Genomic DNA, 27107 nt, shown 5'->3' on the forward strand with positions numbered 1-27107 from the left:
CATCGAGAAGGATGACATCACACCAGGAAGGAGCGAGGCAGCTGTCAAGAGTCCATTTTATTGAGTGCAGTAGCATTTCCACAGGTCAGAGAAGACAGGCCATGGGCAAACAGACCCCACTCAGGTTTCTGCTTGAGAGGCATGAGGACTGGCTACCCAGGACAGAGCTCCCAGGGCCTCTGAGGCAGGGTGCAAGCCTGGCTTCTGCCCCCTTCCTGGCCCCTGCCCCCAGGAGAGGTCCTGCAGAAGAGCAGCCACATCTAGGGAGCCCCCCTGACCCCAGGGCTATGGGAGCCTGAACTTGCTAGCTACTCCACTCCCAACAGGGGAAAGATGCCCACCTAAATGCCAACATGATGAGGAAGAGCAGAGGGAAAGAGCCTTGGGGTCAGAGGTGTGGGTGCCCCAGCAGCAGAGCTGGTTCCAGAGGCCCAGGCTGGCCCGCTGAGCTGCAATGGCGGCTCCTGCTGCCGTGGCCTGGGGGCTGCAGGGAGGGTGGGCCTGCACCCAGGTCAGCATTTGGCCCACAGATGGGATGCTGACAGGCAAAGGCTTTAGCATCTGGCTTTTATTGGTTGCTTGTTTTCTCAAGCCCAGCATTAAAAAAAAGTCACCTGAGGTGGTAGTTTGGTCGTGGGTGGAGGTAAGGGCAGGCCAGTGGTCAGGAGGAGGGCGCCAGCATGGGTGGTGGGTCCTTCACATGTAGTACCAGGCCAAGAGGCCGGCAGCCAGGGCCACGCTGGCGGCCAGGATGAACTGGAGGCTGGGCTTGCTCAGTACAGCTAGGACTGTTCGGAAGGGGCAGCTGCTGCCCTCCAGGGCACCTGCACGGCAGCACCAACAAGGGACATGGCATCAGCGGGGGACACGGACACAACCACCCTGGGGGGAGCTCAGGACACACGAGACCTACCTTTGTCTTGTTTAGCAGCGTAGTAGGGGCATTTCCGCACATCTCCTTTCCCATCGTGCACAGGGAGCCCGTCCTCCAGGGTCTCTTTGGCCAGCAAGGAGCCAGCCTGGTCCAGTTCACTGAATATCTGCAGGTGCAGAGGATCGACAGCCATCACTGGACTGTGTATCCTCTGTTTTCAAAGAAAAATCTCTCTCCCCCGGACACGGAGCTGGAGCAGGCGAGGCTTGCTCAGGAGTGCAGAGCAGCAGCCCCAGTCCATGCCCCACCGCCGAGCTCTGGGAGGTGTGGCCGCGCCTGTGCTGCCCAGACTGACAGCCCACAACTGAAACTACCAGGGGACAGATAGGAGAAAGCAAAAGCGCTGCCCCAAGACACTGTGTGAGCACTGGTACTTCCCTACTTCCAGCCACTGGGTATTTTTAGCAAGAAACAACAGAAAAGGAGGAACATGGGAGAATGAGGCCCTGACAGGGCTGATCTAGCCTAAGTGGCCCTCAGAGGTCTGCTGAGATCAGACTAGAGGGCTGCCAGGCCTGTGGTCAGGCTGGCGCTTCACCACCTCCCGTGGCAACTTTCTGGTGCTGAGGGCTGGGCCTGGGCTCTGGACACAGAATCAGCCTCCCCAGACTTGGGCCCATCTAACAGCTACTTATAAACTGAGTCATTCTCACTCTCCTTGGTTCTCTCCCTGAACTTATCAAGTAGGGCTTCTCATAGCAATCCTTGCTAAAAAGGGGGAAACCCATTCCTTAAGACCAGGATCCTGGGGTGAGAGGGAGGGAGATGGCTCTCTCCTTCCCAACCCCTCAATGTGCTGGGGACTCGCCTTCCCAAAACACAACACACAGGCTATCAAACAAGGCAGAGCTATGACTGGGTTCGTGCTTTCTGGCCTGTTTGGTCCCTTGACTTTCTCTCGGGCAGGCTGTAGCTCCTGTCCTAGTGCACTGATGCCCATTTGGGCAGCCCCTCTGTCCTAGTGCACTGATGTCCATTCAGGCAGACCCACAGCGGCCCCCCGCGGTCAGAGGCCCTTTCCCGCCTGACCCCTGGCAGTACCTGCATGTTGTACTCGAAGGCCTTGTTGGCCTCCTCCACAATCTTCTCTTTGGTCTTCAGGTTCAGGTCCAGGGCGTTCATCCTGGCCCGGTAGAACTGCTTGAACTGCTGTGCATTGTCCACATTCTCAAACAGGTAGAACTGGGTCCCTTCCCCTGTGCTGGGGAGTTTCAGGGCCCGCTGGGCCACCTTCTTCAGCACCTGGCCCCCTGAGAGGTCCCCCATGTAGCGGGTGTAGGCGTGGGCCACCAGCAGCTCTGGTTCATTCTGCCCCACGCAGTGGATCCGCTCCACGTACTTTCGGGTGGCCTCGGAGCACTGCACCTGCTCCTCCCAGTCCTCACCATAGAAATACTCCATGTCCTTGATCAGCGCCGCCTTCCGGTGCAGCTCCGAGGGGAAGTACAAGGGGGCAAAGGCCGGGTGGTCCTTGTTCCGGTCCATCTCTTCCTCAAGTGCCGAGTATGTGAAGTACAGTGCAGTGGTGGCCAGCTGCCGAGGGCGATGGGGAGACCATGGGAAAGGGAGACCTTGGCCAGCAACTCCCGAGCCCACTGCCCACACTTCTGAGCAGCTGTAGACAAAAGCTCGAGTAGCTCCCCCCTCCATTCCCCAAAGGCCTACTTTTATACAGTGAATTATTTCACATGTGCAGGAAGCTTTTGTTTCTTAATGACACGGTGAATTCTTTGGAACATGGATCACTTCCTTTACATCACTATGTTATTCCACTTAAGACATGAAACCACAGCCTCGCTGAGAAAGCATGTAGTATGGAGAAAGGCTCTCCAGGGGGGCTTCCTCATGGGACTAAGGCCCCCAGCCCGACCCAGTCCATGACCTAGGGCACAAACCTTAAACAGCTCCTTCCTGATGTTGCCTTTCAAGAAGTCCTTGACAAACTGGGTGTTTTCTGCCCGGTCATGCGCTTCCTTGGTCCCTTCCTTCAGGAGCTCGGAGAGGTCCGCCATCCTATGGAGAGAGCATGCATGTGTGTATTAGCCCTTCCCAGCTCTAGGCTGACCACTTGCTGAGCTAGAGGCAGAGGCTGCTCAGAAACTTGATTCCAGCCTCTTACCAAGAAGCACAGGGCAGGCAGACGTGAGTCTGCTCCAAGGACTTGGGAGATACTCTGGATGACTGTGACCTACTCCTCCACAGTATCCGTGTCTCTCTGAACCACCCAAATGAATGACGCTTTGCTACTGTGGCCCCCTAGTGCCCGAACAAACACACCACAGCGTGTGCTGGCTTCAGGGAACAGACAACCTTTGGGAATGTCTCTCCTGCAATCCACACCACTGAGAAGGACTGACCATGCATCTCCTGGGGTGGCCCTGCTGCTTTCCTCCCACCTTGGACCCACAGTGTCTTCAGGATTACATGTGGCTGGGTCCAGGAGTAGGAGGATGCAAATGAGATCAAGGCCGGGGAGGTTAGAGCCAGGACCTAGGTTTGTGCTGCTTAACAAAATTATGCAGGATGGAGTGGTGCTGACAGATGCCAGTAGCCAGTACCAGACAAAGTGGAGAACGCACCGAGTAGGGGCTCACGTGCGTCCACACAATCATCTACTAGAGCGAGAAAAACCTGACCTCTTGAAGCCCAGCCTCTGTTGGCTTCTTTAGGAGACTGGCTCATATCACTCATGTGCTGACAATAGTTTATTATTAGCAATTATTTCAAGATATAAAAAAAGAACTTTGCTGGAACTCTACTCACTGCTCTGTGGTGACCTAAATGGGAAGTAAATCTAAAAATGAGTGGATATATGTATAACTGATTCACTTTGCTGTACAGCAGAAACACAACATTGCAAAGCAACTATACTCCAATTTAAAAAAAAAAGAATATGTGAGATATATATATATATAATACATACATGCATACACATATATGGAATGGAATATTACTTAGCCACAAAAAATAATGAAATAATGCCTTTTGTAGCAACATGGATGGACTTGGAGGGCATTATGCTATGTGAAATCAGAGAAAGACAAATACTAAATTCCACTTACATGTGGAATCTAAAAAATACAACAAACTAGTGAATATAACAAAAAAGAAGACTCACAGATATAGAGAACAAGCTAGTGGTTACCAGTGGGGAGATTGAAAGGGGGAGGGCAATATAAGGGTGGGGGACTAAGAGGTACAAACTACTATGTATAAAATAAGCTACAAGGATGTATTGTACAACTCAGGAAATATAGCCAATATTTTGTAATAACTATAAATGGAGTATAACCTTTAAAAATTGTGAATCACTATACTGTACACCTGTAAGTTATATAATATTTTACATCAACCATACTTTGATAAAAAATAAATATTCAGGAAAAAAAAAAAAAGAACTTTGCCAATGACAGGGCTACAAGGACAGGCTAAGAACAGTGAAGAACAGGCCCAGGTAACTAGAGGCTTTGAGTGAACTGGTCCTCCCCAGTAAGGAAAGCCCTGAAGTTAGAGTTGCTCCCACATTCGAGGGGGTGGGAGACACTGGAAAAGGTGCCAGCTTTGCCTCTGATTACCCTTTCTCACCCCAGATGACAAAACGCTTAGAATTTTAAGAAGAAAAAAGGACCAGGAATATCATCAAGTTCCACTATTCAGCATTCCTAGCAGTGCCCGTCCTGCCTCCTCGTATGATGGAAGTGATGGTGAGAAGGAGCGGGCAGAGCGCTGAGCAGCCCAGGGTGCCATATGCTGTCTCTTCAGTGCCAGCCTGGCGTCCGGGAACCACAGCAGCATGACTCTGACCACACCTGGTGCCTCCAGCACCTAAAGCCAGGTGTGCTGGGCATGGCAGGCCCTGGGCCCACCTGACTCAAGATGGCCAGCCCCCATCGCTCACCTGGTGTGGTTTTCTTTTTCTGGGGCCCCAGAGCTCTTTTTCTCTGGCTCATCCACCCCCTCTGAGGTCTCCAGTTCCGCTGACATCGTTGCCGGGTGTGGTTCTTGCTGCTCTCACTACTCTGGTCCTGCAGAGACGTGAGGAGTAGGTGATGCGGCGCCCACGACAGTCACGTCCCCCAAACACCTGCTGGCTCTGCTCTCCCCTGAGCAACATAAGCAAAGAGTCACCCACGTGCCTCAGGAATGTTTTTGTTAAAAATAAAGCTTTGCCGTTACTGGGACTATATCTGCATATGGACAAAACATGGACAGTGGTGACAGTATTGCACTGATGCTGAACTTGCTGTTTTTTATAATTGCACTGTGGTTAGTTAAGAGAACGTCCTTGTTTTAGGAAACACATACTGAGGTATTCAAAAGTAACGGGGCATACTACCTGCAACTTATTGTCAAATGGTTCAGAGACAGAGAAAAAGAGCGCGCGTGTGCGTGTGTGTGTGTGTGTACAGGCCCATACATGGAGGGGGGAGCACACACAAGTAAAGCACATGAGGCAAAATGCTGATGGTAAATCTGGATAAAACGTACACAAGAGTTCTATGTACTATCCTTACAACTTTTCTGTATTTCTGAAATTATAGCAAAATTAAAAGTTATCCAAAACATAAAATAACAAAGAAAACATCATTTAAAAAAAAAGAGCAGTGCAGCAGCTCTCAGTGCGGCAGCAAGCTCATCTAAGCCAGTCCAGCCTACCTGTTAAAGGCAGGTGGCCTTGTGCAGAGAAGCACACAAAGTGGAACGTCAAGCCAGGCCATTCAGAGCAGCTCTGCTTTAAAGCAGAGCTGCTTGAAAGGCCCCTGAAAACCTGCATCAGCTACACTGAGTCACCACGCAAGCAAACTGTCCCCAGCCCACTCCAGACTCTGCCCGGCTGATGGAAATAACAAGTTAGCCAATCGGTGCCTGCTGCTTGCTGCCACGGCTGAGCCTTCCTCAGCCAGGGAGATACGGTCCCAGAACACAACAAGCTCACCCTCCACTCCGGCAGTGCAAAGGGGTGGGAGCCCATCTGGGAACTTTCCAGATGAACAGCAGCACAGCTGCACCAACAACTAACAAAGTAACGCAAGACCAGGGCTACCAACTCAGGCCAAATCAAGCCAAGAAAAGAAGAGACCTTAACTTTCTACCTCAAGCAGCATCTACTTACTGAGCATTACTGAGCTCTACCCAGAAATAGGTACTTCTTTGTTCAAGCAGAACAAAGAAGTACAAGAAATGGTCTTTGAAAGGTATAAAGAAGGCATAAAGGTCCCTGAAAGGTATAAAGAGTAAAAAACAACCTCTATCTCACCCCACAGATACAACCAGTTAGTATTTTGCTAAATATCCTGAGTTTTCTCTAGATAACATCTTCTTTGTTATCTTTGGGGATATTATAAGGCATGGTTTTGCTCAGCAGGATCTTTCTGAACCTTCTCTCACCTTTAGATTTAGTATTTATACAATCGGATTAATGACAGGAAGGATTAAGTGAAAATACGGAAGCATAGTGCCTGCCATTTGGTAAGCACTCAGTAAATATTAGATATAATGGTTTGTACTTGCCCAAGAACACTTAGAAAATAGCAGAAAGTTAAATAAGCCAGACAAAGCATGGTACCATTTCCATGCACAATCTTTAAAAAAAAAAGGTTCAGTTCATAGAACACAGTGGAATGGGGGCTGCCTCGGAGTGGGGGCAATGGGTAATGCCTGGTAAAAGGGTACAAATTTTCAGTTTGAATAAGGTCTGAGAAGCTAATGAATAGCATGGTGACTATAGCTGATAATAGTGTACTGCGTAACTGAAATTTGCTAAGAGAATAGATCTTCAGTGTTCTCACTTAAAAAAAAAAGGTAGGGGCTTCCCTGGTGGCACAGTGGTTAAGCATCTGCCTGCCAATGCAGGGGACATTGGTTCGAGCCCTGGTCTGGGAAGATCCCACATGCCACGGAGCAGCTAAGCCCACGCACCACACGTACTGAGCCTGCACTCTAGAGCCTGCAAGCCACAGCTACTGAGGCTTCAGGCCACAACTACTGAAGCCCGTGCGCCTAGAGCCCGTGCTCTGCAACAAGAGAAGCCACCACAATGAGAAGCCCGCGCACTGCAACGAAGAGTAGCCCCCGCTCACCACAAGTAGAGAAAGCCCGCGCGCAGCAATGAACACCTAACACAGCCAAAAATAAATAAAATAAATAAATTTATTTTTTTAAAAAAGGTAAATATGTGAGGTGATGGATGTGTTAACTTAATTGTGGGGATCCTTTCACAATGTATGCATATACCAAATCATCACGTTGCACACTTTAAACAATTACAATTTTGTCAATTATAACTCAATAAAGCTGAAAAGAAGAGAGAAAAGAAACAGCAAAATAGGGCTTCCCTGGTGGCGCAGTGGTTAAGTCCGCTTGCCGATGCAGGGGACACAGGATGGTGCCCTGGTCCGGGAGGATCCCACATGCCTCGTAGCAGCTGGGTCCGTGGGCCATGGCCACTGGGCCTGCACGTCTGGAGCCTGTGCTCCGCAACAGGAGGGGGCGCGGCGGTGAGAGGCCCGCGTACCGCAAAAAAAAAAAAAAAAAAAAAAAAGAAACAGCAAAATATAGAAAATGGGACCTTCTTTTGACTCCAAATTAGATACACTCTTCTCTATCAAAGTGTTGGTGACGGTATGGTGCAGACCATCAACAACAGACGGGATCTGGGGTGGGGGAGAGGAAGTGCCTCTAGATCAAGCAACAGTATGAACAAAGCTAGAAACTGGACAGTCCACAGAGATGGTGAAAGGCTACCCAGCTATGTGTCCTCTTTCTGAGGGGTCGAGGTAGACTCTGCCAACTGTGGAATAAGCCCCACATAGCTTCCCCCAGCTTGTTCATACTGACCCAACTTTACAGACTTCTTTTTTGGCCACACCGCGCGGCCTGCGGGATCTTATGGGATCTTAGTTCCCTGACCAGGGATGGAACCCGGGCCCTCAGCAGTGAAAGTGTGGCGTCCTAACCACTGGACCACCCGGGAATTCCCCAGACTTTTAAGAAAGAACATCTGAGCTCCACTCCCTTAGGGACCCTGAGAGCCACAATTTGTCCCCAGCTGCTCGGCACTCAGACTGCAGAGAGAAGAGGGTGCTGAGATGAGAGTTCTAGGTTTCCCACAGGAGGGAGCTGCAGTAAAAGGCCCCAGAGGCTCTAGGCAGGTGCACGGCCACACTGAGGACACGCCCCAGGCACCTGAGGACTGCAGCCCGCATGCTGCTTACAGGAAAAAACTAAAATCAGGCAAAGACAAGAACAAATGCCATTCGGTTGCCTAGGTTACCAACTGCAGTAACTTAGGTAAATTCCTCCACCTGATCATCATGCTGCACAGCAGTGATTGTATGAGCGATTAAATCTGACCATTAACTGTTTTACTTGATAACTGCACATTCTGGGAGGTGTAGTCACTTGAGCAACAAGGCTTCTGCTTCTCTTAAAAACACAGAGGAAGGCAAAGCCAGTTTTCCTCCAGTGCCCGTCTTGGCTTTTTTTTTCTCAGCAGCACTTTATTTGTGCCAGTCCTCCCTCAGGCACACCCTCCGCCCACGCTCTTCAACCTGGTCCTGCCCAACAGCCCCTAATTCCTTCCTCCCAGCTCTCAGGAGGCCCGACTCTGCCCCCAGGGGCGTGGCCACAGCTGTCTGCTTCACTGCTGTAGCTCCAGGGCCCCCAAAATAACAGGCTCTCCATAAACACATGTTGAACAACAAATCTAAAGGAATGAAGGTGGGTGTAATGCGTGCCGCCAACAGCAGGCATCTGTGGCCAGCAAAGCGCACTCTGCGGTCCACTACTTCAACAGGTTCTAAACTCAAAACACGGTTTAAGGATTTTGCTTTGAAACAAGGACAGATACCAGCTTATTCCATCCCAGTGGCAAGAATACTGAGTCCTGGAGTTTTTACACAGGCTAAAAACTCCATCTGGCAGGGAAGGAGAACATTCTCAGCAAGGCTCAGTTAGTACATTCAACCCACACAGGCTCGGTGCCAGGAAGAGGGCTGTGTCCATTCCTGAGGCCTGGCCACTGTTCCTCAAGGGAGTGGCCTGGGGTGCAGCATTCAGGAGCCACCTTGCACGTCAGAAACAGAAATCACTTCATTCTCTGAAAAGCTACATGGCCAAACTTGGTCAGGCTGACTTCTACACTCAAATCCTTTTTTCTTTGTAGGAACCACTGTAATCCCTAGAAAATCAGAGGCCAAATCATAAATGTGGAACCTTTCTAGACTTCAACCTCTTGTTATCAACAAGAAGCTGCCCCAACCCCCCCAACAAAAACAGAAAGATCCCAAAATATTCCACTGTGGGAAATACACTTCAAGAAGTATTAACAGTAATCAAAATGATAAGTAGCCATACTATGACATTTGCAAAAAGTCACACAGTCTAACAATACAGGGCAGGGCTACTCAAACAACAGTAAACAATGGAATCCTGGCACCACAGCAACAAGTTGACGGGCTCTACCCCTGCATAAAGAAGTCTACATAAACTTCTTTGTTAAAAAAAGGCCCCCAAACACTTACTACGACTATCTACAACTAAGTATACTGATGGTGACAGGAAGGGAATTTGGAAAACTATGAATACTTGTTATTTGTTGGACTTTTTAGCTAACTGGCTCCTTCTTTCATATAAAGTGGCTCAATTCTCTTGAAAGGGGGGAAGGAAAGGCATGGGAGGAGGGAGAGAGAGAGCAATTGGACCAAGGAAACCAGCTAAGACCCTGTACTGTACCAAGTGGTCACCAGGAAGTCCCCTGGGCCCTTTACTTTGCTCTTACTAATTCTAGAAAGGTCAATCTGCCCTCTCTCTTCTACTTCCAGAAAACTGTGACTTTCTGTTTGTAAAATCTACTTCCATAACTCCATAATTCCTGTACTCCTAGCTGTTCACCCGATCACTACTGGTTTTCACTCCCACTCCCACACCTGATCTGAGAGAAGCGGCAACAACGTCCCGATCACCAATGTTCCCTCCTGTGGACCTGGCCCAGCAGATCCACAACACTCATTTCAAAGCCTCTGCCCTGGTAAATGACAGGCTCAATCAAGACTCTAGGGCTTCTGAAAAAACAGTCATGTTCAAAGACATTAAATCCTCCTCCATAGAGACTCACATCAGCAAATCTCAGGTCAGTCAGCCTGGGACACGGCTGCCAGACGGAAACACAATCACCACTCCTTCCCCACCTGGTGATCCCAAAAGGCACAGTGGAGACTTCATCCGTAACAATTCTTTTTTTCATTCCCATTCTTCTTCTTTGCCCTGGAAAACCACAAGTGAAGGAAGGGGGCAGGTTGCTGAGCTTGGCCAGAACTAGAGAGGAAGGAGCGGGGAAGGGGGAGGAAAGGCAGGCAACCAGCTCCCTGAAATGACAACAGTTCTCCTGCCTGACTGGAATTGACAGTGACCAGCTATCAGCTACCGCAACTCATGGGATGCCCACAACATGAGCTAGTACTGTTTTCCCACATACACAGAGGAGGAAGCAGCCAGACGGAAGGTGAGTGGCTGCTCCCTCCCTACCGAATGGCTTCCTACTGGGCACCAGAAGTCCCTGCCTGCCTCCTAGAAGGCTGTTGGCGGCTCAGAGTTCACTCCGGTCTAGAAGTGGCATCACATTTATAAGAGATGATTATTCTTCATCTTCCACAAGTGCCATCAGCCTGTTTCCCACCCCATTAAACTATAAGCATCCTACAAGACAGATCAAGACTCCCTCATACTCTGAGTTTCTCAGAGTCCAATACCATGTTCCAAATCATGTACAGCACAGCACCCTGAGGAGTCTCCAACCTGAGCTGTAATTGTTGCTGATGCATGAATGAAATGCCTACTGACAAAGCTAGCTAAATGAAGGGGGCGGGTGAGGGGTGACAATAAAATATGGATTAAATTCTAAAATACCAAGTAAAATAATAAAAAAATTTAGTTGGGTACTACCTCTCTGAATTAAATGGTATGAAATCTGGTTTTATTTTTCTTCAAATCTGACTCCTTCCCTCCCTCCTTCCCTCCTTCTCTCTACCTCCACCCCTCTTTCTGGTGGTCTGGTTTTTTTCTAACTAATGACTTGTTTATAATTCCCATGCCTCTGAGCTGGCCAAGGCCATTCTCACCTCACAGGGCCCAGCTGGGCTGTTGCTTTCGTTTAGGAGCCAGTGTTGTTTCTTCTGCTGCTCCCCCAGAGTCCTCTCCCAGGGCTCCAGCAGCCCAGGGTCTCCCCCATAGTCCCTGCCCCGGGCTGCTCTCCCCACATCAGAGGCGGACACTGACTCCCTGGGTCCCTCTGACAGCACCACACAGGCCCAGTCCCACATCCTCTCTCCCCTTGCCCAGCAAGGCTGCTCCTCACCCGCGGGCCTGTGAGGGCAGGCGCCTCAGCAGGCTCTGACTCCTTTTCTTAGCCAGTACTGCTGGTAATGAGGCCTCTGGTTTCTTCTGTCTCAAGGTGCCTCTGGTCATTGGTGCAGCCTTCTTCCCACAGCCCATGGAGATGTGTTTGTGTGTTTTCCACTCTTCTGGCTGAACTAATACCTTTCAACTGTATACATCTTTGTCTATGATCTCACCCCACCCACATATTGTGACATTCAGGAGGGTCATAGTTAAAAACGATGCATCACCTGTCACAGAAACCATGTACAATATGTGCCCCATAAATGTTTTCAGATGATAAACACAGAATACAAGAGTCCAAGACACCCCCTTTCCTGGACTATAGGATTTGTTCCTTCTCTACATTCCCTTTTCACCTTTAAGTGAGAATACCTGTTTCTGTTGAACAATCCCATAATCAGGCCAAGTCAATTCTTAATGGTGCCACATACTCCTATCAGGCAAGCCTCAGCAGATAAAGAAATGGGTTGTTGTGCTTGCTTCGGCAGCACATATACTAAAACTGGAACGATACAGAGAAGATTAGCATGGCCCCTGCGTAAGGATGACATGCAAATTTGTGAAGCATTCCATATTTTTTCCAATAAAGATGTTAAAAAAAAAAAAAGAAAGAAATGGGTTGCTTACTCATCATGCAAGTTCTTTTCTGAATATCTGTCTACACAAAACGAGTAAATTCTAACATCCTCCTTCTAACCCTATATATGATCTGGGGAACAAACAATGCTAGGGCTACTGTGGAGGGAGAGGGAGAAGGAGAGAGGAAGCCAGGGGGCAGGAAGGTGCATCTCTTCAGAGCTTCCAAATCTCTCCAGCTTTCTCCACTTTTCACCTGTAAAATGCAATGAATACCTGCCCAGCATTCAACAAAAGACTATTACTAGGATCAAACAGGATAATGACCATGAAACCACTTTATAACAAATGTTAATGTTACAAAAAGAATTGAGAATGAACTCAGAACTGTTTACTAGCTGGTCTACCCTAGAAGACACTCCTGGTGAGCTTTTTTCAGACCGTGCTAGGACACCAGGAAATTCTCAACAGGGGGAAGAAGCCCTGTTCCCGGATGCAACGTGGAAATAAACTTGCTCTCCTCAGCACTGTTTAAAATCCAGTATTTATAAGCGTAAACCCTGCACCAAGGGCCAGTTTTGCACCCCAGCTGGCATATGGATATGAAGAGGAGGTGCAACCTGTTTTCTGTAGCAAACAGCCTTGACTGTCCCTGCACTGCTCCCAGACCTCAGGGAGGGCTGGAATGATGCAGGGGAGGGGGGAGCTCAGTGGACCTGTCAGTTTACAGGGGCCACTTTTGGGCTCCCACTTACTGTTGATTATTGCTCTAGACCCAGCTCACCTTCGGGAATGGAAAGGTAGCTGGGCCCTGCACAAAGGGTATGGTCTTTAGAGTTAGAAAGATCTGGGTTGGAGTTCCAATGCTTAGTAGCTCCATGGCTATAGGTAAGTCATAACCTTCTGAAGGCTGAGTTTCATCATCCATAAAACTGGGTAACAAAACTCTCTTTGCTCCACATTCTCGAGTGTGCTGTGAGGACTAAATGAGCTAATGTGTGCACAAGTGCTTCATGAAACTTAACGCTGCTCAAATGCTCTCTTGAGAAAGTTGTTGGCGAAAACGGGCAGCTGGGTGATTCTGAAACACTGAGGAAGAATGTGAAATTTGGTGAATCCCTAGATAATTCTGGGCAGGTCACACCTGAGGACTTGACTCAGCCCTCATCCTCTGACAGTGTCAGGAAATGGGAATTCCTGCTCTTTCTGAGGTGAGACCTGTGACCACTGAAGCTAGAAAATCCACACTGCAGATGCTGCTTGATGCTGGCTAAGTTGGATGTTGGAAGCGGTGCACAGGGTTGACTCAGCTCTTACCCTACGAAGCAGTGATAAGAGGGGCCTCCCAAAACCCTGAGGAAAACACATCACCTAGATCAATACCTTCTGAGTTTCTAGAATAAATGACCTGAGGTCTCTGAACTCTGGTGCTGCCACACCTCAGGAAATCTTACACACAAGCTTCACCCATTTCATTTTGATCACTGGGTGAATTCAATCCCACAGTTCATTGAATGAATGGATGACTATTAACCTCTTGACAAAGAGCAAGTTCAAACAAGGATTCCTGGAAAAGTGGGGAGTCCAGGGACACAAAGCTCTTGCATCAGATTTACTCAACACACACCTGCATATTTGGGCAACAAGCAACCAGAAAGCAACTAAGGGCACTAGTCTCTTAGTAACCTCAAAAACTGGCGTGATTCAGGAAGTCCAAGACTTCTCTGGCAGGCTTTTTTCACTATGGAGGGGTGGGCTCATCTGTAGCACATTCTAATACAGCTGAGCAAGAATTCAAAAGCAAACACTGGGACGAAACCTGAAACACTGAAAAGAGCAGAGAAGAGGCCAGAAATCTACTGCTGCTGGCACCAAAGACACCACTTCCTACTACAAATGAAATAAATACAAGACCTGCCCTTGTTCCCTGAGTGCCACTGGGTCTCAGGGCTGAGAAGACAAGACTCTTTAGTCCCATGAGAAGGACCTGGAGGGATAGGGGCTGAAGTACTGACTGAATTCTAAAATGGTTAGGTTGGGATTTTATAAGAACAAAGCCTAGGCACCAGACATCTACAGGGCTGGTTGTAACAGAGTAAATGCTGGTGGGTCATCTCCATCAAACAAAAATCATTCCAACTTTGGAACAATCTTGAAAGCACATGTCCTATGGGTTAAGTGATCAGCCACATTTCCTTTCACTCAGGTGCAACAACTGTCACCTGTGACTTCAGCTTCTCTCATAAATGATGACTACAAATAGCATTTGGGAGTTGAGGGAGAGAGTGGATGATTAGGATGCTTCTGCTGAATTTCCATTTTGGAAAACCTAGAAGTGCTATGGGCTCCCAGGTAATTTCCTCTGTACAAACAGGATCAACAGAACCTAAGCAGCATCCTTGCAGGGACCAAAGGCCCTCAAGTTCACCCAAGAGAGGGTGGTGCAGAGGAAGAGCACCAGACTAAAGTCTAACAGATGTGGACACACCAGACTAAGTCACTTTCGAGCAGAATCCCATGACTATGAAGGAACTAAGATCAAGAGAATTAAGTAATATGGCCAAGGTCACTCAGAGTAAACAGTCGAGCTGGGACCAAACCTGAGTCCTTCTGAATGCAAGGTGATTCCTCCTGTGTCCCCAGCTAACCCTCAGTGGTACATGAACGTGAAATTAGTAGGGTGTCATGACAGACTACTAGCAACATGGAAACTAAGGTTATATTACACTGCATTTACGCTAACAGTGGAGGGGTTTGCTAAACCACTGAGTGCCATTTGTTTTTTTAGTATGAAAAGTGAGCTCAGTCCTATGATTTCTGAGAAGTAAATGCTCAGGCTCCCATTTGAAGATTCAGAAGCTGCTGCTGCCCATCCCCACAACTCTCATCTTGGCTCACTCAGAATACAGGGCAACCCGAGAAGGTTGTCCCCTGGAGAGCCCTACTTTTGTTGACTAACACGGCAGGCCAAGGCTGGAGATGGTTGGTCCCAAGGGGGAGGATTGGGACTCCATTCCCCGACCCCCGCCACCACTCAGTGCCTGGAAGGAAGCAGCCAGATCTGCCAGGTCTTGGTGGACAATGAAGCCAGAGGCTCTGGGGCATCCCAACACCAAGAGGAAGTCACAATAGAGTCTGCACATTTCTATAGTACCTATTACCATAGTAACTACAGAGAAACAGAAGACCTGGTTTTAAGAATCTGAAAGCGTGTCCTCCATGTGTTAAGTGTCTAAGACCTATTCAGTCCTTTCTGTCTACTGAAAATACATCTGCCTTTGAAACAGTAGTGTGATGGATAGGAAGTACATCAACATAAACTTCTTATAAGATTAGCAACTCCACAGGCCAAGGCATTGGTCAATCTAATAATCTAATGAGGTGGCTCCTCTGTCTCACTTTGGACCTGTTTGGGATCTTGACATATTTCCACAGCCCTACAGAGTTAGGTGTCATTCTCAGGCTTTTTCACGACTGCCTAGATTCTGGCAGCAGGGGAAGGGGTGGGTGAAGTGGTGGCAAGGAAACAAGCCCTGACCAAGAACTGGCAACTCCAAGACCCTGGCCCTGTCCTCACAGGCTTGTGTCTATGGTGGCAGGGGACCAGCAGCAATAGCTACCGGACTTTCTTAGAGTAAGAGGCTCGGCTTTCCCAGCGTTCCCAGCAGGTCCTGCCTCCACTGGAGGAGCAGTCAGGAGCACAGAGTAGGCAGCCTGCTGCCACTCAACTCTCTGGTTCCCTGTATTAATAAATGAGGCAACAGCTCCTAGGAATGGGGGTGCGCAACTGTTTTCCTCCCTCAGTATATCTGGCCTATTTGTACATGGATGAAAATATCCCTAGGAGTAGCCAGGAGCTAGAGGGTAGAAAAAATATACTGTAGGTGATGTGAAGTTATCAGCAGTTAGTTGTAACAGCAGCCCTCTCTTCCACTCTAAAAAGCATCTCAGAATGAGAGCTGACTTATAAGGATAATCTTTAACTCAATAAAACTTATTTTTTGAAAGACAAAATATTCAAAAATTTCACTGTTAGTAACAATTTACTTGCAACACCCCTCAAAATCATACTTGAAAGGCAGAAAAATCAAGGTGGCACAGTGATTACTTAGCAAAATGCCCTCAAACTCTTTTTCTACATACTCTAGGTCTTCACTGAAGCCTTCTCAGATCCAAGGTAAGAGATAACAGATCATCACACATTACTCAACCTGGTCTATCCATGAAATTTCCACAGCCATGTGCATTAGTTTCCTCACCAAGACGAAATGCCCAGGACACAGCCTCCCCATGCAGTAGTCACCGGCAGTAGCTCAGCATCTGTATAAATGTGACTATTAACTTAGATACAAATATAAGTATTTGTATTTCGGTATACATCCTATGACATGCAGACCGAATCCCTCCACCTCAAAGTTTCTGGAAGATGGGCTCAACAAATCTAACAGCAGCCATACACACAGAAGTCCTATCTGCACAGCACAATGCTGTGCTGACAGGACACCAAAGGAGTTGAGGCAATGACTGAATTGCATGATGATCTCTAGAGCTGGCCTATGGTAAGCGCCCAACAAACCTGACCTGAACTAAGCCCAGCCAAGAGAGAATCCCCTGCCACACACAGGCTGAGAGGCAGCAAAGGGCTGTGGTCAAGGCACAGGCTCTAGTCAGGCAGGACAGAGAGAAAACCCTGGTTCTGCTGCACACCTGCTGGGTGGCCCTCGACCAGGTACCTCTCTGAGTCTCAGTTTCTTCATCTGTAAGGATAGTAATAACAACTCTGCAACGTAGGTATAAAAATGAGATAATTTACTTATAAAACTGCCATATAGTATGATGCTGATTAATAAACTAAAGAAAGTGTCACTTAAAGTTAACAAATGTTCCTGTATACTTTTAGTTAAGAAATGGAAAAACCCCTGTCTCTATGAAAGGCCCTACAGGTAGCATCAAATCTATACTGGGATCACAGACTGAGTTGAATGCTCACTGTGAAGAACCTCTGTTTTCATTCTGATAACACTAGATACCAAGAAAGGAACAGAAAAACCTTGGAATTTCTAGCAAAATAAAATTTGCAAAGGACCTAAAGGAAGATGATCACCAGAGTTCAAATTCTTTTAAGGAGGCTCTGAACATGAGTTAGGTGAAGCCCCTCCATGCCACAGAGGGTCAGGATCGGGGACGGGACATGTTACTGTTTTGTTTCTTTAGAGCAGCTCATCGCTGTAAATAAAAGTTTAGGTAAATGAAAAATGTACTTGAAAATTCTGATTTCCATTTAGGTCTCTTGCCGATCAATCCCTAACCCAGCAGTTCTCAGATGGGGGCCGTTTTATCCCTCAAGGGACATTTGGCCATGCCTGGAGACATGTTTGGTTGTCACAACTGGAGGATGGGCTGTGCTACTGGTATCTAGTGGGTCTGAGGTCGGTCTGATGCTGCTCAACATCCCACAGAAAGCACAAGTGTGCGCGCGCGCGCGCGCACACACACACACACGCGCGCGCACACACACACACACACACACACACACACACACACACACACCAATAACAACAACAATTATCCAGCCCAAAACGTCAACAGCACCAAGGCTGAAAAACCCCGCTCGAACCTCTCATCCCTTCATCAGTTTACAGAGACAAGAAGAGCTTTGTTTTCAGGCTAAGCTTCACACCATCCATCACACCTTCATCAAATATCCTTTACAGAGATTTCTGAGGAAACTGAATTTCCACCAGAAAACAGAAGAGGCTGTAGGTGGGGCAACTTGGCACTGCCCACAGATGACAATGAAAAGGGTCACAGTACCTTCCTGGGAATAGGACTGATTTGTATTTAGATCGCTAGGAGGCAAAACCTTTAAAGTAGGCTCAGTAACAAAGCCAGGCAGAGGTGAAGCCCTGACAGAAATGTGCTCACTGACTTCTTGGAGGAATAGAACATAAAACTGGGAGAAAATCTAATTATTGTTTATCAGTCTGGTGTCTGACTGACAAGTAGGCTAAGGATGAGAACTAAGCTCTACTACCAGGTCTGCGCTAGCTAGCTGTATTACACGACTGCCCTGAACTCCAACATCCTCATTTATAAAATAAGAGGCACTTCTCAGTGAGCTGCAGGGAAGATGGTATTTAACAGGAGGCAGAGCAGGAAAGACTGGGTTTCCCCCACCCATTTCAGACAGAGCAGCTCCCCTATTCCTCTGAAAATGGAGTTGTACTGCTTCTAAAAATAAGGTCTAGATAACAATGAGCTGGATGATATTGGAGGCATGATGTTACATTAAGGGCTACCTAAGTAAGCCTTTCATGATCTATTATAGCACTTGTATTCTGTTACAGTATTTATTTGTACACATGTCTTTTTTCCGGATTATGGCTCATTTATCTTTGTCTCCTACAGCCCAATACAGGGTACCTACCTAATCAGGGTTTGCTGAGTGAATAGACAATTTCCAGAATGTAAGGTATTCTCAAAATCAAGGTATTCTCAAAGAGCAGATGACAAAGAGAACATTTAACAGTGAATCCCAGAAATAAGAAAAATGCCTGGCTAGTGAGTAAGCATCTTTGAGCAGTATTTTTACTGCAGAAATTGCTACTGATGGAGGGTGGGGGGTGACACAGACCTTGTAGGGGGACCAAGCACATGATGCTCTGTGCTCAAATAGCTCACTGAAAGAGAAATGTTGCACTGCATTGGTTTTAAACTGGCTTCCTAACATTCTACAGATACAGCTATTGACCACACACCTTTTAGATTTTAAGGACTTTGAAAGCCTGATTAAGAGCAGAATACTGCCTTACCTTTTTTTTTTTTTTTTAAAGAAATGGATAGGTGGGACTTCGCTGATGGTCCAGTGGTTAAGACTCTGCACTTCCACTGCAGGGGATGCGGGTTCGATTCCTGGTCAGGAAACTAAGATCCCACATGCTGCGCAGCGCGGCCGAAAAAAAAAAAAAGAAAAGAAAAGAAATGGATAGGCAAAATTTTAACAGTCCAGGTAACAAATGCTTACCAGCACTCCTCCACTCCATGCATGCACAAACCACTGACCCTTCCTGCTGTCCACCTCTGTGAAAACCCTTTATTTTCCCCCAGTTGGCTTTAGAGAAGGGATTTCACAGCAGAATTCTCTTCATGTTCGTTAGTCTAGGGAAGGTGTCAACCTTCTTTTAACATGCCCATATCCTGTCTTTAAGCACATTTTGGAGGAAATACACCAAGGCATTAGGTTATTATTGCAAGGGGGAAAAGCAAAATGCTACAGTGATCGCAATTTACCAAAAATAAAATAAAATTAAAAAAACAGCATTTTGCCACTGTAAAACGAATAACTTCCTGTTCCATGAGGCAGCCTGCACAAAATACATAAATTAAAGATACATGAGGGCTTCCCTGGTGGCGCAGAGGTTGGGAGTCCGCCTGCTGATGCAGGGGACACGGGTTCGGGCCCTGGTCCGGGAGGATCCCACATGCCGCGAGCGACTAAGCCCGTTCGCCACAACTACTGAGCCCACGTGCCACAAGTACTGAAGCCCGTGTGCCTAGGGCCGTGCTCCGCAAGAAGAGAGGCCACCGCAATGAGAAGCCCATGCACTGCAACGAAGAGTAGCCCCCGCTCGCCGCAACTAGAGAAAGCCCGCGCACAGCAACAAAGACCCAACACAGCCAAAAGTAAAATAAATAAATTAAAAAAAAAAAAAAAAAGATACATGAAATGGGTGCCTGTAATTCCCAAGAGGTCTCCAGAACTGGTCAAACATCATTGTCACCACTAATCATTATCGAGAGGAAACTCAAATAGCCCAGAACATCTACTGCTGACTAAGGACCTGATTAGGCAATAATGAATGAATAACTAGGGGTAAAAAAGGTAGACAGATGGGGAGGGCAAATGTCAAGAAAGGAAGAGAATCATGTGCTCCAGGGCTTTGAGAGGTATGCTCACCCCTTTTCTCAAACCAAACCCTACACGGAAGGCTAATACATGGAGCAAGTACAGTGGAGCATCCACAGTTAAAGCAGTCAGGGCGGGTGGGAGGCAGGAGCTCAGCTCCTCCTCCGCCCTCAGGAGCCCTGAGCTCAGCATGCTTTGCTGGCTGTGGTCTGGGGCAGCTAGGGCACTCACTCTGAAACAGACGGTTTCCATTCTCGCCGTGTGTGCTAAGTGACGGCAGCTCTAGGACAGTCTTTTAGGTCTGCATGTCCAAAGCAGCAGAGGGAAGCTGGTCTTGAATTAGGCACTGTTCACAGACCTGCCCAGGGCTCCCTCCACTCTTTCATACCTTGTTTCCAACAGTCTAGTAGTTTCTGAAAAACATCCTGACCTTCCAAAAAGCATGTGATTTCTGTGCCAACTCACCCTCTCCCCAACACTCCTGCTTGGCTCTAGCTCTGTATCACAGACAGGTACACACTCTATTGGCTGCACTTGACTATAAGGTCCCTGAGGGCAGACCTGGAGCCTTACTCACACCAGTCAGGTAAAGGCACTTTAGCTACCCCACTCCTGGGAACCAGATTAGACCACTGTGTATGTGGGAACATGCTGCCCTTTGCATGAACACTCAAGTATGTCCCATGACACTTGATATTTGGTAGAAGGCTTCTTGTTTACAAAGGAATCCTACGGTTTCTGTCTCTAATCTTCCATGGAAATACCTCCTCATCTGAAGATACAAATTCACAGACGTGCACTTCTGAAGATGGGTAGCAAGGGTATTTGTCAGAATATAATAATCATTAGCCTTTTGAAGTTGCAAATCCCTTTGAAAATCAGATGAAGACTTCAAACTCTCTCTCCAGAACAATTATATATTTAAAAAATGCTACCTATGCCATTCCAGAGCAACCACAGGCCCCTAAAGTTCACCTGTAGACCGAGAATTCAGGTTAAGAATCCCTATTCTAGATGAGTTACTTTATGAGAGACATTCCTTTTGTGGGTAATATGTTTTTAGTAAAACCCCTTAATGCTTATTCATTAAAGAGGGGTTTCCCCTCCTTCCTTCTTTTCTCTTCCTACTCTTTTACCTAACCCAGTGGGTTTCATTCAAATTATCATCTTTTCCACTTCTCAGCTCCATACTTCCCTGACCTCGCAGAATACTGAGTGTCAAAACAACAATCATAAACCATACAAAGTGAATTTACTGTTTTGCACCTCCTCAAGGTGACTGCCAACCCCCTGTGAACAAGGATTGCTGGATTTGCTGTTGTTTTTGTACATCCCCTCAGTGCCAATAGTCTGCACACCATAGAGGCAAGACATGTGTGCCAAATGGGCAGATAGTTAGCTTCTTTGTCCTTCTACCTGTAGGCATTTGCACTTGAATGTGTTGACTTTAAAATCTGGGCATAAGTCCCGGAAAAGCCACATGCAAAGGGAAGAAAGCATAACCTAGAGCAGCCAGTCACCCCACTTTGTTCCTTCTGGGTCTGCCGGTAAGACTTTTTGCAAACACAAAAAGTGTTACAAAGCAAGACAAACATGACACTGAGCACAGACACTTAGAAATTTTGCTGAGGCTGACAAAAACCCAAGTGTGGCAGAGGAATAGAGTGTTTTTGTTTGTTTTTGTTTTTGAATATTTTGGTTTTTTGGCCCCGAGGCATGTGGGATCTTAACTCCCCAACCAGGGATCGAACCCACACCCCCTGCATTGGAAGGCGAAGTCTTAACCACTGGACTGCCAAGGACGTCCCAGAATAGAGTGTTTTAAAAGTTATTTTCTAATTAGTGGGATACCTGCTACTACTAAGCAAAGAGGAGGCGTGACTCTCCCCTTGCCTTCCTGTAGAAAATCAAGGGAGTAAAGGTTTAATGCCACTTCATTACGTCTGCTTTTCTCATCTGCCTTCAAACACTACTACCTAGCCCCCACTCCCACCCACACTCAGTTTTGCTCACCGATTGTTCCCCTTCATCTGCCTGCCCTCCTCCAAATTGCCCTGGAAATAGTTCCAGGTGACAACAGCTCCTCTGCAGCAGCTCCTAGTGGTCTTGCCAGAGAGAATAGCAGATCCAGTACTAAGGAAGGCATGTGACATGCCATCTTATCATCAACAAACACTTATAATGCTCATGGGCTCTACGACTACAAAGAGGCCTAAGATGTTCAGGACCTCAAGCAGCTTTCAAATGAGAAAGAGACAGAGAGAAACAGAAAGATAAATGACGTAACAGGTGTATTATAGTATAAATGCTAATTGTGCAGTACAGACAACAGTGCTAAAGATGGAGCCTTATGTTCCAGATTTTCCAGGACAGTTCTGACTCAAATATCCTGTCTCACCAACTCCTTCAGTATACCTGTATGCTCAGACTATGGGTCCCACTGTTTGGCATAATAAATATGATCACCCCAGTGACTGAGGAGGCAGGTCAGCCAACTAGATTAGCTAAAAGCATGATGGCAAATTGTTTTTAATCATGCTAGCACCTTCCCATAGCCCTAAGGTAACTGCGGGATTGAATATAATACAAGACAGTGAAACTTGAGGCTTCCAAGACTGAGAGAGCTCACTGGGAGAAAGGCAAGAAGCTGGGAGTATTGAGAAAAAGTCAGGCTGGCGGGGTGCTAGACACCTGTCTCTTTATGCCATTCTTCCACAAAGCCCTTTTAAAGTTACTGAGAACTATGACAATAATTAGACTTATGATATTCCTGGGAAGGAAACAAATCTATTCGTGTGACAAAAATTAATTTTTCCCCTAAGTGGAGAGAAAAGAATATCCACTTGCTGGGCCTCTGGCAGAAAAGCTGACCACAGTCACTGTGTGCAGCAATCCGCCCTTCCTGTCCTCTCTGCTGTCTCCTTCCTCATGTATCCTGTCGCTTACTTCTCTGCCTTCCTACCAATCTATTCCCTCTTCCATCCAGCCTGGGCTTTAGACAAGGAGGCCCCAAACAAGAATCACATGGGAAACTTTAAAAACACAGGTTCCCAGGCCCAACCCCAAACTTAGTGAAACAGAAAAGTTTGGAAACCCCTGTCTTAGATTGAAAAGCAGCATTCAAGGCACTCAAGACTTGAAGGCTCATCAAGAATTAATCTCATTTTTCAGACACAGAAACTGCAGCTCAAGGGGCTAATGTTTTTCTCATGATCAAAAATATACCACAGCTTCCTTTTTGGGGAGAAACAAACCGTTTATTTTTCACTCTTTCTAATATAAATTAATATGTATTATTTGGATACATATACACACATGTAAAACAACATTGTCTAGTGTTGAATAGCTGTTTGTGAAAATAATGGTTACAAATTGATTAATCAGCTCAATTTTGTACTTAATCCAATCATTTTGAAGTGCAAACAAAAAGTTAGTGTATATGTAGACTTTCAGAGAGAGAGATACTTAAGCATACATTTGAAAAAAGAACCCTCCTCAACATCACATCATTGAACAGCAAGAAGACACGCAATCTGATGCAATTCCTACTCCAAAAGCAGACTAAACAGCCCTTGGATTACTATTAAAATATTTGCTTAAAAGAAATGTATCACATAGGGAAATGCACGTTTGCTAAAAGCCTTTTAAAATTACATCAAAGCAACATTAAAACCTGCTCACTGAGAAGAGCCTCATGAATTTAACTGCTGTTTTGAAATGCCTAGTTAAGGTTTAGAATATTACCTTGTAAGGTCTGACTATAGATGTGGTTGATATGACGACCCAGAAAGAGTTCCTGGCTCCACTGCAGTCAGCCACAATCGCAATTTAGATGCAGTCCTCTGATGGGCTGATTGTAAACATATTCCCTTTATAATAGCTACGCACCTCTAAATTATCTATAGTGAACTACAAAACCATTGTTATTCTTAATGGAAAGACACTGGTCATACAGAAAGGATTTATGAATAAATGTAACTGCATATCCTGTAAACATATGTAACACTGTTAGACCAGACCATCAGTTATGGGCTGCTGTATTTCAGTACTGTGTGTCAGATTTATTAGAAAGTTTAAAAGAATTTAAAGCCAGATGCCTTCATTAGCTGGCTTTACAATGTGTAATATAATGGGAGACATCTTATGGTAAATAAATGAAGTCAACAGGGAAAAGTAAACCTTGGAGTGAACTATCACAGAGCACCCGAGTGGTCACCAGAGTGAAATAACTTCCATATAAAAAACAGGAAGACCCCAGTATAAGCAGTTATATTAACTGTTCCAATTAAAGATATGCCCCCTCCACTCTCTCTCATTGCTGGCAAGAATTAATCAGTAATGGCACTGCTTCTCAGCAGGGAAAAAATACCCTGAGAGATTATTCAGATTACAATAAAAGGAAGAGGGGCTTCCCTGGTGGTGCAGTGGTTGAGAATCTGCCTGCTAATGCAGGGGACACAGGTTCGAGCCCTGGTCTGGGAGCATCCCACATGCCGCGGAGCAGCTAGGCCCGTGAGCCACAGCTACTGAGCCTGCGCATCTGGAGCCTGTGCTCTGCAACAAGAGAGGCCGTGATAGTGAGAGGCCTGTGCACCGCGATGAAGAGGGGCCCCCACTTGCCACAACGAGAGAAAGCCCTCGCACAGAAACGAAGACCCAACACAGCAAAAATAAATTAAATTAATAAGATCCTACCCCGACATCTTCTTAAAAAAAAATAAATAAATAATAAAAGGCAGAGCTTTCGTCCTATACTTTTACACAAACAAACCTAACAGATATAATAAATTAAGTTAAAAAGCAAAAAACCTTCACTGTGTTCAACACAAAAGGAAATGTGACCCAGATCTCTTAATTCTCCCATTAACTAGTATCAGAAAAAGAGACTGCATTAAATGTCTATTTATCACTTTTTAGTTAACTATGGTCAATAACATACAAGGAGGTAATGTATTGTTCAAATCTTTCTCTCCAAGGAGTTACAAACTAAATTCTGAATTTTACACTGAAATATACAATTCCAATTTTCAAAAATATCTTCCTCCTAGAGGAGTAATATTTCAGTTTTTGGTGCAAACCTGATACAGAGCCCAACTATCCTATGAACAGAGCCCAACTATCCTATGAAGAGAGTCAGCTTTTAAAAAGAAACCAAAAAACCAAGGTAGCCCAAAGGTCCCAGCTATTTTGCTTTTCAACAGACTCAAGGAACGGTAAGCCAAAGGCAATGAATACTTTACTTTCTGTAATTCACCTTCTCCTTGGCATTGTCATTTCTGGAGTAGCTCATACTCCTGACTCTGGTGACTCACAGCATATCATCTCATTGGCTCAGGCAAAGGAAAAAAGGAAATCAAGTCAGACAATGGGGGAATCACAGATTTTTCCTCTTCACATAGCCAGTCTGACAAGGTCACTCAGTAAGTGTGTTTCCAAGCTCCCTGGAATTCCCATACCCCCAAGAGTATTTTGGCTTAGGTACTGTATTTGAAAACTTTTCCCAATTTCACCAAGTAAACTTGAAATGCCCAACTGAACTGTTAGCTCTTGGTAAGCTTGTGATGTCTTGTCTTGTGATGTTTCTTGAAAAAAACATAATGAATAAAGCACAGATTTAGGGACTTCCCTGGTGGTGCAGTGGTTAAGAATCCGCCTGCCAATGCAGGGGACCCCGGTTCGAGCCGTGGCCCAGGAAGATCCCACATGCCGCGGAGCAACTGAGCCCGGGCGCCACAACTACTGAGCCTGCACTCTAGAGTGCGCGAGCCACAACTACTGAAGACCGCACACCTAGAGACCGTGCTCCACAATAAGAGAAGCCACTGCAATGAGAAGCCCATGCACCACAACGAAGAGTAGCCCCCGATCGCCGCAACTAGAGAAAGCCCGCGCACAGCAACGAAGACCCAAAGCAGCCAATAAATAAATAAATATAAAATAATAATTTTTTTAAAAGCACAGATTTACTCATTTATATTCCTTATCCTCCTCCTCGCAAAAGAAAACCTAAAAATTTTAATATGACAGTTAAAATTTTAATCAAAACACCTGGTTAATGCCTAACAGAAATTCAAATACATAAAACCAGTAAGCTCCCTGTTTCCTTCTGCTTGGGAGGGCAGTTTAGGGGGAGAGGGAAAAATGTCTAGTTTAAATAACATAATCCATTTCCAACCTCCATGGCTCTGTTTAGGAAAGAGCATGGGATCTGGGAGCAGACCACCAGGTACAAGGCCATCTGTGCCATCTTCTTGATTGTGGGATGCAGGTTAAATCTCTTAACTCAAGATTCATCATTAAAACCCATTTCACCTGTGGGAAAACTATCAACTCACAGGGTTTTGTTAGGGGCTGAGAGTGAGAGGGCTTCCTGAACTGTAGAGCGCCATAGGATGTTTATATTTTTTCAATCATGCTCCGCCTTGTGTGGTTCACAGAGCCATGAATACAAGACAATAGGATGAACAGCCACAGACCACAACAACCAGTTCATCAGAAGTCATTTAAATGACATGACACAGGCCTTGTGCAAAGACTGTGCAAGGCGGTCCTGGCAGCTTTTACGAGACAATTAATACACCTAGGGCACTGCGCTTATGAGGTGACAAGCAGACTCCCTGCCAGACTAACCGGTTGCCCCTGACGTTGGTCCCTCGCAATCTGGCGGCCGCGGGTCACTCCGTCAGTCAAGACAGTGACTCAAAGGGCCCTACGGACCGAGGTGAGTCAAGAGCAGGAAGGGCAGAGCCCCGGCCCACGCCAACAGCCCAGGCACGGCTCTCCGCCGCCGGGCCAGGTCTGGGTCCTCGCCGGCCCAAGGTGGACAGACGTGCGGGCTGGGCGGCCAGAGGCTGCAGGCCCCGCGGGAACGCCAAGTCCGCCCGCGGCGACCAGGGGGTCACCTCCCCCGGGGCACAACTACGCGAACTCGCGGCTTAGGCCTCCCTGGGCCTCTGAAACGCCGTCTAGGAAGCGGGGTCCCCCCGCTCGGCCCCCACCCCGCTCGCCGCGTTCGCCCCCTCCGGGCTGCCCCCCGCCCCTGGCCCGCCACGGCTCCCTCAAGCGGGCGCTGGGGCGCAGCGGGCCATGGCCGACCGAGCCCAGCTCCCGAGGGCCCGGGCGGGCCAGGCCCGCGGAGGAGCCCCGAGGGAGGGGCGGCAGGGCGCGGACACTCACCGGCCGCGGGTCAGGTCTGCTGCCCGTCAGCGCCGAGTCCGCGCGTCACTCAGCGTCTAGCTCAGCGCCGCGGCCGCCGCAGCCGCCGCAGCCAAGCAGGCGGCCCGACGTGCGCAC

The 27107-nt window shown here is 47.1% G+C and overlaps 1 protein-coding gene and 1 non-coding gene across 5 annotated transcripts; one reads left to right on the forward strand and one right to left on the reverse strand.

Moving 5' to 3' along the window:
• Positions 1-42: 42 nt before the first annotated feature.
• Positions 43-27107, reverse strand: HMOX2 (heme oxygenase 2). 4 transcript variants are annotated; one of them, XM_060285463.1, is made up of 7 exons: positions 26991-27100; positions 18721-18847; positions 4833-4959; positions 2830-2947; positions 1976-2467; positions 914-1040; positions 43-824 (listed from the first exon to the last, which is right to left on the reverse strand). In XM_060285463.1, exons 3-7 carry the CDS (start codon positions 4916-4918, stop codon positions 697-699), a joined length of 951 nt encoding a protein of 316 aa, XP_060141446.1. In that variant the 5' UTR covers positions 4919-4959; positions 18721-18847; positions 26991-27100; the 3' UTR covers positions 43-696. The 4 variants fall into 4 exon arrangements, with proteins under 4 accessions (XP_060141446.1, XP_060141444.1, XP_060141445.1 ...); XM_060285461.1 differs by having other exon boundaries at positions 4833-5037; XM_060285462.1 differs by lacking the exon at positions 18721-18847 and having other exon boundaries at positions 4833-5037; positions 26991-27107.
• Positions 11805-11911, forward strand: LOC115867693 (U6 spliceosomal RNA). Its single transcript, XR_004045231.1, has one exon. It is a non-coding gene; the product is annotated as a U6 spliceosomal RNA (small nuclear RNA).

Source organism: Globicephala melas, chromosome 15, assembly GCF_963455315.2.
Source record: "Globicephala melas chromosome 15, mGloMel1.2, whole genome shotgun sequence".
Taxonomy (NCBI): domain Eukaryota; kingdom Metazoa; phylum Chordata; class Mammalia; order Artiodactyla; family Delphinidae; genus Globicephala; species Globicephala melas.